The 14,918-nt window shown below is 41.2% G+C and overlaps 1 protein-coding gene across 2 annotated transcripts in view; it reads left to right on the top strand.

Moving 5' to 3' along the window:
• The first annotated feature begins 303 nt into the window (after positions 1–303).
• Positions 304–14,918, top strand: part of xpnpep1 (X-prolyl aminopeptidase (aminopeptidase P) 1, soluble) — a 27,722-nt gene continuing 13,107 nt past the window's right edge. Inside the window, exons 1-10 of one of the 2 annotated variants that reach the window (XM_048248452.1) lie at positions 304–425; positions 1,622–1,746; positions 2,775–2,838; positions 3,424–3,528; positions 4,571–4,663; positions 9,161–9,304; positions 10,412–10,507; positions 12,003–12,084; positions 12,378–12,588; positions 13,294–13,383. In XM_048248452.1, coding sequence (XP_048104409.1) covers positions 1,630–1,746; positions 2,775–2,838; positions 3,424–3,528; positions 4,571–4,663; positions 9,161–9,304; positions 10,412–10,507; positions 12,003–12,084; positions 12,378–12,588; positions 13,294–13,383 — 1,002 coding nt within the window. In that variant the 5' untranslated portion in view covers positions 304–425; positions 1,622–1,629. Of the gene's footprint in view, positions 426–1,171; positions 1,343–1,621; positions 1,747–2,774; positions 2,839–3,423; positions 3,529–4,570; positions 4,664–9,160; positions 9,305–10,411; positions 10,508–12,002; positions 12,085–12,377; positions 12,589–13,293; positions 13,384–14,918 lie in introns of those variants that run through there. The other variant, XM_048248451.1, reaches the window with a different exon arrangement.

The raw sequence follows: 14,918 nt of genomic DNA, 5'->3' as shown, positions 1-14,918 counted from the left end.
CATTAAGGATAATAGCAATAATAAACAACAATGTCATTTCAATCAATAGCCTATTAAAAATAAATAAATAAATACTATAATATACAAACTATAACGCATAAGAAGCGCTTAATAAACTAAGTGCATGTTGAACAGATGCCTTTAGACCCCTCTTAAAAGAAAGAAAGAATAAATGAACGCCATATCAATCAAAACATATAACAATGCCGTAAAAACAGCTTTATCATCCTAGCACATTCTTGAATTGATTTCAATACCTAAAAAAGGGAGGCGAATCTCCGGTGCGTTGTTTGACTGGCGGAATACGACAGTCATGTGACCATTAACGTCAACGACGTAATGGCAGCCTCCTGTTTCGCAAGTGAGCACAAGGAACAGTAGAGTTTAAACAACACTTTTGGTAACAAAGAATCACATCTAAGGAGGTAAATGGCTACATGTTCACTGGTGTTTGTATATAGTTTGTTTCATCTGCTTCAAAAACGAGCTAGATGACGCGATGCCGACTTCGAATGAATGGCGTTGTTTTGTTTTCTAAGGAAGCGCTTGCATGCCATGTTGTTGACCATGCTATGCTACGCTAAGCTTAACATGTTTTTCACGTGGCCTCGGCTAATGAATTAGCAAAATAGTTGTGGGCAATTAAAGAGGCCTTTCAGTATTCCATCTCAGTTCATGAAAAAAGTCACGTTTGAGACAGACGACCTCCCTTTTTTAGTTTAGTTAGGGGTAACGGTGAAAGGGGTGCCACACCTTTCATGATCAGCCTCTGACATCAACATAAAATCGCTTCAATCTAAAAACATTGTTTTGCATCAAGATGAACTCTGTGGGTATGTCTTTTTAACGTACATATTTGATAACCTAAAACGACTCGTGCGATAAAAAGTAGTCTACAAGAAAAAATAGTTCTCATTTCCAGTAAACACTGTATGAGTTCAGCCAATCAGTGAGCTCTGCGATGCTTTTGGGTAGCTGATTGGATGATGGCCCAAACAATCATAAAGGTTGTCTGAAGCATCAACATTGTTTGACTCCCAGCAGTAGGCCTAAACGATTAAAAAAGAGACTGATTCAGTTTAAGATGTATTTTAATGTCACAGTAAGCAATGCAATATCAGTGTTACTGGTTTAGTGAAGTGAATAGGGCCTGGTATCTCTGGGGGATAGTTTATTGTCTAAATTGGATAACAAGTGGTCAATGTTTAACTAAAGCAGCATGAGCGCTATTGGTAACCACAGCCTGGCAGACTTAAAGGTTAAAGATCTTAGACTTGCTGACTTCGAGCTCCACGTTTCCTTCCTGATCTCTCGGTCTTGTACGGCACAATCATGGGTTCAGGTAATCGTCTCATGTTCATATTAATATTATTTGTCTCACAAATTGATTCTGATGATTAACAAGCTCAATTGTTTTACTCAATTAGATACTGTGTTATCGTTAATAATCAATTGGGAGTCAGCCATTTTGAGCCCATGTTACTGTCGTATGTGTGTTGGTCTATTAGACTAAAAAATATCATGTTTCATGTAGTTTCTCGTTGCATCTTTGTTGACTACGTTTAAATATATGCTCTGCACTGTCGACGGTGGCCATCTTTAACAGAATGTCTTCCTGCAGACGCTGCCATGTCCCCAAAGATCACTGTGGAGTTGCTGAGGCAACTCCGCCAGGCAATGAGGAACGGCAAGTACCTCAAAGAACCCATCCAGGCCTACATAGTACCATCTGGAGATGCGCACCAGGTACACCTTGTGCAACAGCCCTATTTAAATAGACAGATCAACACGTTATATATCAAATATATTCTTAAATGGATGAATCTGGAATTTTTTCGATAAAAGATAAAACTTGAAATGGTACCGTTTTAGTCATGTTATGCTTAGAATTATAGTCTACATACAATTATCGAATTAACCAGGTGATGACGTAAGACTACTGAGAGAAAGTGGAATAGAGTGGTATCAAAATTACCACCACTACCTTACCATTTCATAATGTACAGAGACTCTGGCCACTTTCCATTGCCAAGCGTTAACTTCCTTGAAGGCAAGTACTCTGTTGAAGTTTAAAACTATTGGATCTGCCCAGAGCCACTCTGGATCTACCATAAACAATCGCTAATGTTTGGTCGTGACTCGTGACATATGTCATGCTCAAACTAGCGCACAACCTCAACGTCATCGTTCTCAGCCACCCCCCTCTGTTCGCTGATTAGACAGGTAAAATTTGGCCTGAGAAAACCTGTGAATATACCCTAATCCCAGACAACGTACTGAAGGAAAATGACAAACGAGTCTAGGCTGCCTACAGAGACCTTTTTTTTGTTTTAGTTTACAGTGTACTTACAGGATGGGCAGCTAGTGGATTGTGAGGAGATGTTCACTGAATGTGGGCTTGAACTTGCTTGTTATCACTGGCTGTACTTTTAAATAGCCTAGAAACAACTGTTTTCTCTACTTCTTCTCTTCTCTCTCTCTCTCTCTGTCTGTCTCTCTATCTGTCTCTCTCTCTCTCTCTCTGTGCACATGCTCATTTTGTCTGATCCCGCTCCTGTTCTCTGATCACCTTTGATTAGGGCCAGTGTCTGACAGGGCTTTTAAACTCTGGCCATGAGTTGGGCAGAGTGTTCTCCAGCTCTGATTGCACACGCAGCTGATCCCCTCTCTGTTATGTCTCACTCCTCCCCCACATCCCTCCATCCCTCCCTTCCTCTCTCTTCCATTCCCTCCCTCCCTCTCTCGTTCCCTACTGTGCCCTACATTTATTGCAGAGTGAATACATTGCCCCCTGTGACTGCAGACGTGAATTCATCAGTGGTTTCAATGGCTCTGCAGGTGAGGCCGTGTGTGTGTGTGTGTGCCCGCCCGTGCCCACCAGCACTCGTAAAGCTGAGTGAGACTCAGGGAGTAATATAAGCATTTGGGTCATGGAATGGCTTGGGTTTCCTCAGTCTGCGAGACCAAAATAGGTTGATTCAGTGAAACTGCCCTCAGATGGTATCATGATAATGGCCCATTGACCGGGGTCTTTAAAAAACGACAAATCACAATGCCAACCTGCCTCCTGTTTTTTTTTTTTTCATAAAACGGAACTCAAGAAGATGAGAACGGACATGACATGTTCTCATAGCAAGTCAAAACGGCTGCTTGTAAACCTTAATATGACCTTAATGAAATTATATTGCAGTTATAAGCAACATGAGATGTTGTGGTAAAACAAAGGTATGGCCATGCTAACTGAGCTGGGTGTTGATGAGGGAACAGAAAACAAAGCAGCAAAGCACCCGCAAGCTAAGAGAGAGGATGTCTATGCGCCGGTTCTCTAGCCCCATATTTGGTCATTAGGCTATCTTCACCTTTTATGAATAGCTGTGAAGTTTCTTTTGTTTGAAATGATTGTTGACCTGTTCTCTCACTCAGGCACCGCCATCATCACAGAGCAGCACGCCGCCATGTGGACGGACGGACGCTACTTCCTGCAGGCCAGCCAGCAGATGGACACCAACTGGACCCTCATGAAGATGGGTAAGGCAGGCGGAGTCCGTCACCGCCGTCATCTCCACCACCACAGTGTCCCATGACCAAAACACTCCCGTTCAGCATAAGGATCTTATGACATAGCCACTGTAGCACACTGTCATATACCAGCAGTATCCTGTTATCATGGATCACATGTTGGGAGTACTGATGCACGGATCGAAGATTAGTAAAGGAGATAAGATTAGTGTTCCTAAGTGCAATTCATCTCTGTTGGTGGAAGCCATGTTGGACGTTATTATTATAAATACAAATGTGTAATTACGAGCCGAGCCATGCAGGTAGTTATATAGTGTTTGTCTAAATATATAGCCAGGCAGGTAGTTATATAGTGTTTGTCTAAATATATAGCCAGGCAGGTAGTTGTATAGTGTTTGTCTAAATACAGTATATAGCCAGGCAGGTAGTTATATAGTGTTTGTCTAGATATATAGCCATGCAGGTAGTTATATAGTGTTTGTCTAGATATATAGCCATGCAGGTAGTTATATAGTGTTTTTCCAGATATATAGCCAGGCAGGTAGTTATAGTGTTTGTCTAAATATATAGCCATGCAGGTACAGTAGTTGTATAGTGTTTGTCCAGATATATAGCCAGGCAGGTAGTTATACCTTTTACATTTCAAGTACCGTTAGTTCTGTGAAATGGTTACCTGAGATTACTCTTACACCCTATTTCAGAAAAGTGTCTGTTATTCTGACAACTTCAGATTATGATATCTCTGTAGCTTAAATTTGGTGGATGGACAAATATCTCTGAAAATTTAACATTTTCCAGCTGGAGATTTGGGCATTGATAAAAATCTGAAGAATGCTCCTAAGTTTACATAGCTCTCCTCTCAGGGTGTTGACTTGACTAGGAAACATTCTGTCATTCCTCAAGATAACAGACTATGGAACATATGTTGTTATTGTCATTTAATCCTTTCTCATTCTCTCTGTTTTAATGCACCACTATAGAGCAGAGTTCGTCTTGGGTTCATGTGACAGATTTGTGACTGTGTCTTATCTGTGCCTGTGATCTGTGGCAGGTCTGAAGGAGACTCCATCCCAAGAGGACTGGCTCATCAGCATCCTGCCAGAGAACTCCAGGGTCGGCGTCGACCCCTGGATCATCGCAGCTGGTCAGAATACTTTTGAGTTCTCATGTTCTCAAACACTGCTCAGTTTTGGTCCTTGAGATCTACCATGTCTACAGGGTTCCACTGGATGCCTTCCTATGGGCTTACCTAGTGGAATAGCATGCATGATTAAATGATACATTTCAAACTAAATCCGCATAGAAACAGAGCTAGAGGAGCAGGAGAGATAAGCATTCGAGATAAGCTTCCTGTAAAGGATTCCACTGATTTTCTTTTAGACCATGTCTTGGCTTGATTTTTTAAAATTATTATTATTTAAAATAAGTGGTCTGGGTTACAGGTACGCTGGCAGGTCACACCGCTCCGTCCAGCACCTGGATTTTTATTTTTACTGTTTATTAGGCCTATTTGTTCATTTGTTTGTCCGACTGTTGGTGCTAGCTTGGTCATTGCACTCGCAAAATGAATTAAATTAATGAAATGATAATGTTTAGCATTGGTGATGCTGATAAGGTGAAAACACAACTGAATGCATTTCATGAAATTCTGAACAACTTTAAAATATCTCATGAATCTGTTCAAATGTTGTTAACTGATGATGTGAAAGAAAATGAAAATATTGACTGGTATGAACCAAAGATTGCAAAGTTTAATGAATTTATTTCTCAAACTGAGATCTGGTTGGAACGTCAATCAAATGAACAATCACTTGTTGATTTGACTGATAGTGTGTCAAGAGTTTCTAAGGCTGACTCAAAGGCATCATCTGCCCACACAGCACACATTAAAATCGCTGTGGATAAAGCTGGCATGTCTCATCTGGATTTTGTGGAATTGGGACCAATACCTAAAACACCATTTCAGAAAGCTATGCGTGTACATCAGAAGTTAGTAGCGGCACCAGAACCAACCACTACTGCAGCAACAAGGCCAAATGTACCAAGCCAAGGAACTTACCGAACTACAGCCACTAAGCCGAGAAGAGCACAATCTACTCCTGGAAGGGAACCAGCAGATCCCCCTGATGGCACAGAGTTGACAAATCTGCTTGTATCTGTTCTATGCCAATCATCTCTTCCAAAGAAGGAGGTGCCTGTGTTCAAATGGTGACCCTCTGGACTTTCAGTTATTTATGCAAGCATTTAAACACAATATAGAGGATAAGACTGACAGTAATGAGGACCGACTGTACTTTTTAGAACAGTATACAGTTGGACAGCCAAAAGAACTAGTTAGAAGTTGTTTTTACATGGATGCAGCGGCTGGTTATGCTGAAGCAAAGCGCCTGCTCAAGCGCCACTTTGGCAATGACTTAAGGATCACGACTGCCTATATGGAGAAAGCCTTAAACTGGAGTGTAATCAGACCAGACGATGGAAAGGCGCTTCATAGTTATGCTTTATACCTAAGAGGTTGTAATAATGCTGCCCAAAACTTTCGCTACATGTCAGAACTTGATTTACCATCCAATATAAAACAAATTGTTTCAAAACTCCCCTATAAACTCCGAGAGAGATGGAGAGCGGTGGCATGCGACATTATGGAACAGACCCAACAGAGACCTAAATTCAATGACCTTGTCAGATTTGTTGAAAAGCAGGCCAAAATAATGCAGGATCCGGTCTTTGGCAATATTCAAGATGCTCGCAGAGAAATAAAGGTGGTGAGAGCACCTACAGTGAACTTGACCTACGGAAAATCTAGCAGTAAGCAGAGCTTCGTCACTGCAGTTTCTCCAGTTATCTCTAAGGCCTAGTCCACACGTACCAAACCGATCTTTTTTTCCTCCGTCTTCCCTGGAACCGTATCAAGAATATTTGCGTCCAAACGGATCCATCTCAACACGACTCAACACGTTACTTCATACCCCAGGCCTATAGGTGGCACTGTTTCTTTACAGAAATTGACCAAAACTTGCGCTTTACAAACAGACAGAATAGGCTACGACGAAATGGCTAGTGCAAGGAAACCAGAATTGTTTGTGTGGACTGATGGTGAACTGTCAACTATAAAACTAATACACTTTATTTTACGGTTTGTGAAGGGTGCAGTCCCGTCCTTTATTTGGCTAACGCAGGTAGGCCTACTAATCACCTTTACTTTCTTTGGTTGTAGGATAGTCCGTGATTCACATTAGTTTTGGCTATCACCGCAATTAGGCTACTAAACGCAAGGCTTACCCAAGTTCTAGGCTATTCTGTCGCCACATTTATAATATTGCTATAAAACCTTTGTTAGTAACAGTCAATACTTTTGCCTGCATCAAATCGCGCATTTGCATTCAGTGTGCTACCATCGGCTTAATGTGAGTTCTAAGCGTCTTTGTATGCTTATATCTGATTTCACTCGACTGTGAATGCATGTATATATGTTGTAAGACATGTAAAATAAATGAATGACACTGGCACTATGCACAAATTAATGTAGTCTTAACTTACACCGCACTTTCCTAATAACTTAAGTTCTCTCGCGTCACTGACAGTACCTAGAATGCATAAAAAAACACCGGGAAAAACAGTGTTCAGTCCACCAAGTCATAAGCTATCGGCGCTGAGCAGCACCAGTTGTGATATTTATCTTACGGAGTGTAATCGTAGGTAATGTCATGTATGAAAACTAGTATTGTTAGGCAATACTATAAGTGCAACTCCAGGGCAGCTGAGGTGTGGCGATGACATCATCGACACGCATAAACAGGATGTCGTTTTTCGCTGTCTAAACTAATTCAAGCAGACTCACGGTTTCAGATTTTTTCCACTCTGGGACCAGGTTTCAAGAAATTGCGGTTTCGGGCAGTGCGTTTGGATTCGTTTGGACGCTCGGCCAAGACGAAGCAAAACCTCTGCATTTAATCTAAAAAGCGTCTCCATGTGGACAGGCCCTAATCCAGTTGTTGCTAATGCCGACATCAAAGAAAATGGAAATCAAACTTTCAAAAATTCTACTCCCGTTAATGCAAAGGATGCCTTTTCTGAACCCTGTGTTTTCTGTCAAGGAGAGCATGCAATGGAAACATGTAAAATTATATTAAAACTTGCTCATAAGGAGAAAGTGGAGTTTCTCAAGAAACATGGATTTTGTTTTGGCTGTTTGATCAAAGGACATCTCAGTAAAACATGTAAAAACGTCTAACATGTCGCTCATGCGATAAGAAACACCCTACCATCTTGCACATTGGAAACTGGCAACCAGGTGGCGCCACATATACTAAAACACCTGTAGTAACCACAAACAATACCACCTGTGGCACAGCTGTTCAGACCAACTCTGTCACTGTCACCATGGCACCAACTGATCAAACAGGGGCTGGCAATACTGACCACAAACTGGCTAATGTACCTGTAAGAGTGAAGACGGCTAAAGGTAGTCAGTCTCAAAACATGTGCGTTCCTGGATCCCGGGAGTTCCGCAACTTTCTGTACAGAGAAATTAATGGAACAACTGTCCGTCAGAGGGAGGAAAACAGAAATTCTGCTCCAAACAATGAGTTATGAAAAGCCTGTGAAAACATATAAATTGAGTGGACTGGAAGTATGCAGCCTTGAAGACAATGATTTCATAGAACTTCTAGAGGTTTTCACACAACAAGCCATTCCTGTGAACCATCAGAACATCCCGAGAGAAGAAGACTTAAAACGATGGCCTTACCTGAATGCGGTCAAGTTGAAGTCCATCGAAGCTGATGTCAGTCTGTTGATTGGTGTGAATATACCAAAAGTCATGGAACCACTGAAGGTCATCAACAGTCAAGACAATGGCCTATATGCTGTCCTAACACATCTGGGGTGGATAGTAAATGGACCACTGGGAATCAACTCTTTCGTTGACAAACATGGCCGACCACAGATAACAACCAATTTGAAAGGAAAAACATTTTGATGGACTTTCTATGAACTATTGAAACTAATATGTGAAAAAAAGGAACTCTGAATATAAATGCTGTTACAATGGACTTTGAACTGTGCGGCTCCTTATGAATGTTTATGTTATGAATTGCCACATTATGGTCAATTAGGGGCTGGAGTGTTGGAGCCGTTTTGATACTTATGTTTGTAAACTCATTGAAATTATTAATATTGATGAAATGCCAATGACATTAAGATAATATTTATGTTCATGAAATATGGTTTATAATTATAAGGAATATGGTTTAAATGTATATAATTTTACGTGTTAAAACTGTCTGGCCAATTAAGAGTGACGTCTGGCCGTCTGATTGACGGATAGCTATTATAGTGCTGGGACACCTTTGGCCAGGTAGAGCGGAAGTGGCAAACAAATTTTCAACCGCGTGAATGCGATAGAGGCTTTTGTTTGTATTTTGACGAAAAGTGGATTAATAAAATTACTCTATATTCTAAGATGCGCGTGGTCCGGAGTTATCCGCTCTCAGAAGTGACCGCCGCAAAGCTGTCACTACACTCTTTGTTTGTGAACTCAGGGCATTGCTGTAAAAGAGCTTAATGCTCAGTCAGTTTCCCCTGAATAGACAACGGTTGATAGGATGACCTCTGACTCCTGTTGCCCTTCCTCTCTCAGATCAGTGGAAGAACATGTCCAAGGCCCTGGCCAGTGCCGGCCACGCCCTGGTGGCCGTGCAGGAGAATCTCATCGACGCCGTGTGGGAGGACAGGCCGATGCGCCCCAGCACGCCACTCATCGCTCTGGGCCTGAAGTACACCGGTCAGTTCAGCCTCCGCACGGCCACCACAGTCAGTCACACAGCGAAAACACATAGAGGAGAGTGTGAGAGAGAGGACAATATTAGACCTAAGTGATCGAACAAACATACAGGGTGATCTCACACCCAGGTCACTCTCTTTTCACCAAACTTCCGTCTGGCAGACTCAGTGTAATACAAGCCCGCACAAACAGACTCAAACACAGCTTCTTTCCCATGGCAGTGACGGGACTGCTGAACCATGAACATACTGCAATCTTTTCTGCACTTTAACCTGTTGTTGTTTGTTGTTACTGAATTTTATACAGATTTATTTATTTTGTACTGATCATAGCTGCTATAGGGATTGCTGCCAAACGGAATTTCATTGTATCTTGTGTGTAATGACAGTAAAGCTTCTTATCTATCTTATCTAGGTAGTAGATATAAAATATATAAATGTCCAGTTAAAACAGTAAAATGGGAAGGCTATGTAAATAACTTTACACCCAAGTATAAAGCCATTCAGGAGTACATAGAATGTTGGTGGGGTAGAATGTCTGTGCATGTTTTTTCATTGGTAAAACATTAGCCATAAACATCATTAGTTGGCGAAGCTAATGTCTAGACCTTTACTTTTGAAATTTGTATTACTCTAAATGATCAAAAAAAAAAACAAATCTAGGAAAATAAAGAGGACATCTCAGATGTAACAGATGTTCTCTGGTGAACACATTAGTAGCAGTACACAAATCTGGCCTTCCATGGAGGAAGGAATCAGTTTTCAACGTCTCCGATTAGATTATCTTAAGACACCTTCTCCTCTTACTGCTGGTGCTGCTGGTATCTCAGTGACTTCACTGATTCAAGGATATATTTTCATAGTTTTGTTTCAGCATTCCACAGAGTGATTATTGCATAGTAATCAGATGAAAAAGCTGTCATTTGAAGTCTATGTTGCCTTGCCTTTTGTTAAAAAATATGAAATTATCATTCCTGTCCTTAATTGTATCATCATTACATTGTGTAAAATGATGTCATGTGCCGTCATGCTTGGTTAAAATAACATGCTGTTGATGTACTTAAAATGGGAAGGTGTGATTTCACACATGCTGTTGTCATGGCTGCAGGTTTGTCATGGCAGGACAAAGTGACCGCTCTGAGGGCAAAGATGGCGGAGAGGAAGATCTCCTGGTTCATCGTCACAGCGTTGGATGAAATAGCTTGTGAGTTTTTTTTTTTTTTATTTTTTTTTTAAATTTTTTTTTTTTTTTTTCCCATCTTTAATTAGGTACAAGCCCAATTACCCACCTTTGCCCATATAAGGAGATCCGGTATCTTGAGATTTTTCCTATGGGGAAAATAACTTTGGAATTTGTTAAACTCTTGCGGGGATGACAAAAATGGAAATGCAGACATTTTCCTGAACACACTTTTGTCTTGCAATGCAACTTGCCATTAAGTTAGTTAGCAAGTTAGCTCTGGGGTAGCAAAAATCAAAGTGTTCTGCTGCCTTCACGTACCGGAGATCACAGTGTCCACTCAAAGGCAGAGGACAAAAGAGACTTTTTCGTCCCCACGAGAGTTTAACAGGTGCGATAATTCAAAATCCCCATGTTATTTTCCCATAGGAATAATCGCCAGATACCGGATCTCAAAGATGGCAGCTTTTTTGGAGGCGAACTTCAGAGGTCTATTTGAAAAGGATGCAAGGGAAATTACCAATTTGAACAAGGAACTATCTGATGACAACTGAGCTCATGAACAAAAGCATTAGTGGAAGTGAAAGCTAAGACCCCTGCAAACATATAAAATAGGTTTTGCCCTCACTGCACTAACTGTAATGTCTGGCACAAGATAGGGGATGCACTTGCAGTATGCAGTATCCCTGTTATGAGGCTTATTGAAGCAATTTTTTTTTGTACATTTAAGATCGTGGAAATTCAGCTTTTTAGTTTGCGAAAGTCAGGGAATTGTCAGGTAATTTCACATTTGACTTGTATTGTACCCTGCTAATGAAATCAAAGCAATCGCACTCATCTCCCCCTACTGCGTTGCTTTGAACACGGCGTCCACTAGCGTCCACACTTGAACCCCTGTCATCCTCCTGATGCTGCGGCTGAGTGTTGATCACGACTCGGCCTCCTCCTTATTACAGGGGCTGTCCCCACACTCCTCATCAGCCTGTCTAATGAGCCCTTGTGCTAGATTGGCTGCCCTAGGTTAGGATGATGCTGTGGTTAATGAAGCCTGATTGGGATTGCTAGCAGGTCACTTTTGGTTCAAGTGTGCCAGTGGAGGTGGGAATTGCCTGTGGAGGATCACCAAAGAGTTTTTTTTTTTTTTTTTTTTTTTTGTAAAATAGGCTCTATGTACGACTCCATTTTCAATTCGCTTTTACTGACATGAACTTCCTGTTTACATTAAAACATTGGCAAATATGTGAAAATGTTGCATGCCACTCCCTTAAGCAAACAGGAAAAGGGTTTAAAATGTTCTTAACCTTAATCAAGCAACTGATGTTACTGAACTGGTTAGATAACTTTAGCTATGTTGTTCAACTAGAAAAAACTGACATGCCAGTTATTTGTAAATCATGACATGCCAGTCACTGACATGCCAGTCATTTTGTCATTTGTCATATAGACATACCTTTTGACCTGCAAATGTGTTGTGTTGTTCAGGTGTTGTCTCTGCTGATGTTCTGAATTGGTTTTGTAGGGCTTTTTAACCTGCGAGGATCAGACATCGAGTACAACCCAGTCTTTTTCACTTACGCCATCGTCGGGCTGAACTCCATCAGGTAAAAGAGGCTTGAGTCGGTTTATTGATGTTTGGGTCCAAATCCTACTTGTTTTGCATATTCTCACATCCATGAACTAAATTAAACTCAAAGCCATTTTTTTTTTTTTTTTTTTGGATAAACAAAAGAATGAAACAATAAACAATTTCCATGAATGTCATGTGTAGTACATCATGATAGAAAGATATCTTACATGTGGTCTCTCTGCTAGTCCATTCCATTGGCCGGTGACTCTGTTGATGTCATTTCCTGCTGCCCAATACCTCTGTTTTACCCCCTTCCCTCCCCTCCAGACTCTTTGTGGACCAGAAGCGACTGGCCAACCTGGTCATCCGCGAGCACTTGCAGTTGGACTCCCCTGGGCGGCCGGAGCTCAGCATCCAGACGGCGCCCTACGAGCTGGTCCACACCGAGCTGCAGGCCATCTGCGCCGCACTCGGCCCCAAAGAGAAAGTGTGGATCTGTGACAAGGCCAGCTGTGCCCTCACCCAGACCATCCCCAAGGTACGCAGCACTGGACAGGGCAGTGATGAGGCCCTACAGCAGAGTGTGCCCATCAGTATTGATACATCATTGTGTTAACGTTGATACATCATTGTGTTAACGTTGATACGTCATTGTGTTAACGTTGATACGTCATTGTATTAACGTTGATACGTCATTGGTATCACATTGGCATACTGGTAAAACACTACTATTACAGCAGGAGAACAGGAAGTGGGCAAAAGCTCATGTGCTGTGGTCCTCAGTGACCCAACTGACATGCTTTGCTTTTAGAAATTCACTAGCAGAGCCTTGTGTTGTAAGTGTATATAAGACAGAAGACAGACAAGTGTATTGTAAAATAATCCTGTATGATTGACAGAATGAAATGGAGTAGGCAAAAAGTGTAACGAATACCTGTTAGCAAAACACAAAGATCAAAGGGGAAGGCAAAAGACAAAAAGACAATAACATACCTGCCGATCAGGTTTGGAAGATGCAGGGCGCTGTGGAGTGGTGTGGAATGGAATGTGATGTTAACAGTATCTTCTCTTCCTTCCTTATTGTTTGTGATATTACTAGTCATTTATGTAACAACCCACATTTAGCAGTACTGAGTACATATGACCAGACTCATGCGTGTCACTGGCACGTGGCAACACGTCCACTAAGTAGTAGCAAATGTAATTCTGCCTAGTGATGTATACATGTTTTGTTCTTCAATAGATGCACAGGTCCCCCATCCCCTACACACCCCTCTGCCTCGCCAAAGCTGTCAAGAACGCCACGGAGATTGAAGGGATGAAAATGGCTCACGTGAGTGAACTGCTAACCTGCTAAAGATGGTGACTGTAAAACCACCTGTGTGTCTGGTCGCTGTAGCCAGGATTTATCCCAAGGGGTTTGGGTTTATAGGGGTGTGGGAGTACGGTTCAGAAGTCTAAAGTGCACTAAACTGAACCTAGTTTAGGTTTATAGGGGTGTGGGAGTATGGTTCAGAAGTCTAAAGTGCACTAAACTGAACCTAGTTTAGGTTTATAGGGGTGTGGGAGTATGGTTCAGAAGTCTAAAGTGCACTAAACTGAACCTGGTCTGATGGATCAGTCGTGTCTCTTTACTAGGCCTGTCTGATTCACTGCTTTCTCTTTCGTGTCCACGTAACATCTGATGAATCTGAAACCGATCCAGAGGCGGTGTTTTATCTGAGCTTGTGATCCGCTGAGTCATCATCAAACCACTCTCCACTGTTCTCCACCAATTATCAGTCAAAAAAAAAAGTCCTTAGACAGGTGGTTCTTTTAAAAGGGACTATGTGAAAACACCCATAAACTTATCTCTAAAACTTGTATGCTGACTCGAGCACATTCAGAGTTGGATCTGTTTGTTTTGTCTTTCTTCTGCATTATTAATTGGACATTATGTAACCTATACAGCCTGCAGGGTTCCCACGGGTCATGGAATATCTGGAATATCATGGAATTTTGGAAAGTCTGTTCTAGACATGGAATTTTATCATTTTTGGGGCAAAGTCATGGAATATAGGGAAATGTTTCTGAAACAGTTTAACATTTACTTGCCAAAAAACATAAATACAAATATTTCCACACAGAATTGATGTATATCTGGTTATCAGCTTTACTGCTTGCTTGAGTAGATCAACTTTGTTTATTCAATGCCCATTTATTTGTCTCCCGCTCAAAAAAAGTAAAAGATTCTTGAACGATACGCGACTGCTCTGGAAGAATTGATCGGTATATTGTACCATTTATATAGTAAGTCATGAAAATGCTGTTTTTTGTCATGGAATGTTACATCTGACTTGGAGTGGGAGCCATGAGCCTATTAGCTAGACATTCTCTATCCATCTCTATTTCGGTCGGTGCAGTTTGCAACAGAACAACTCTTTCAGATGAACTCACAATGCAAATACGAAATTAACTTTCTGGCCCTTATAGTGCACTGAGTTTGGTTCTTTTAAAAGGGACTGTATGTGAAAACACCCATAAACTTAACTCTAATACTTGGCTGCTGTCATCTAGATTTGGAATGGTTTGTATTCTGACTCAATAGCAATAACATTCAGAGTTGAATCTGTATGTTTGTCTTTCTTCTGCATTAGCCAACTACAGCCTGTGGTCACTTTAGGTTTATAGGTTGTGTCACTCGGAGATGAAGAACACAGACCTAAGATGATGAATACAGACTTAACTTGAACCATGAACATAAATTGTGAAATGAAAAGTTTAGTAAGCATAATTTATAACACTGCTACACTTATATTGTATGGCCATGTAGTTGCTCACGAATAGTGATATTAATATTTGTTTGATTTGGTTGATTAAATATTTGTT

Source organism: Alosa alosa, chromosome 7, assembly GCF_017589495.1.
Source record: "Alosa alosa isolate M-15738 ecotype Scorff River chromosome 7, AALO_Geno_1.1, whole genome shotgun sequence".
NCBI classification, from domain to species: Eukaryota; Metazoa; Chordata; class Actinopteri; order Clupeiformes; family Clupeidae; genus Alosa; species Alosa alosa.
The sequence above is the reverse complement of the archived record's forward strand: the minus strand, read 5'-3'. Positions and strand labels throughout refer to the sequence as shown.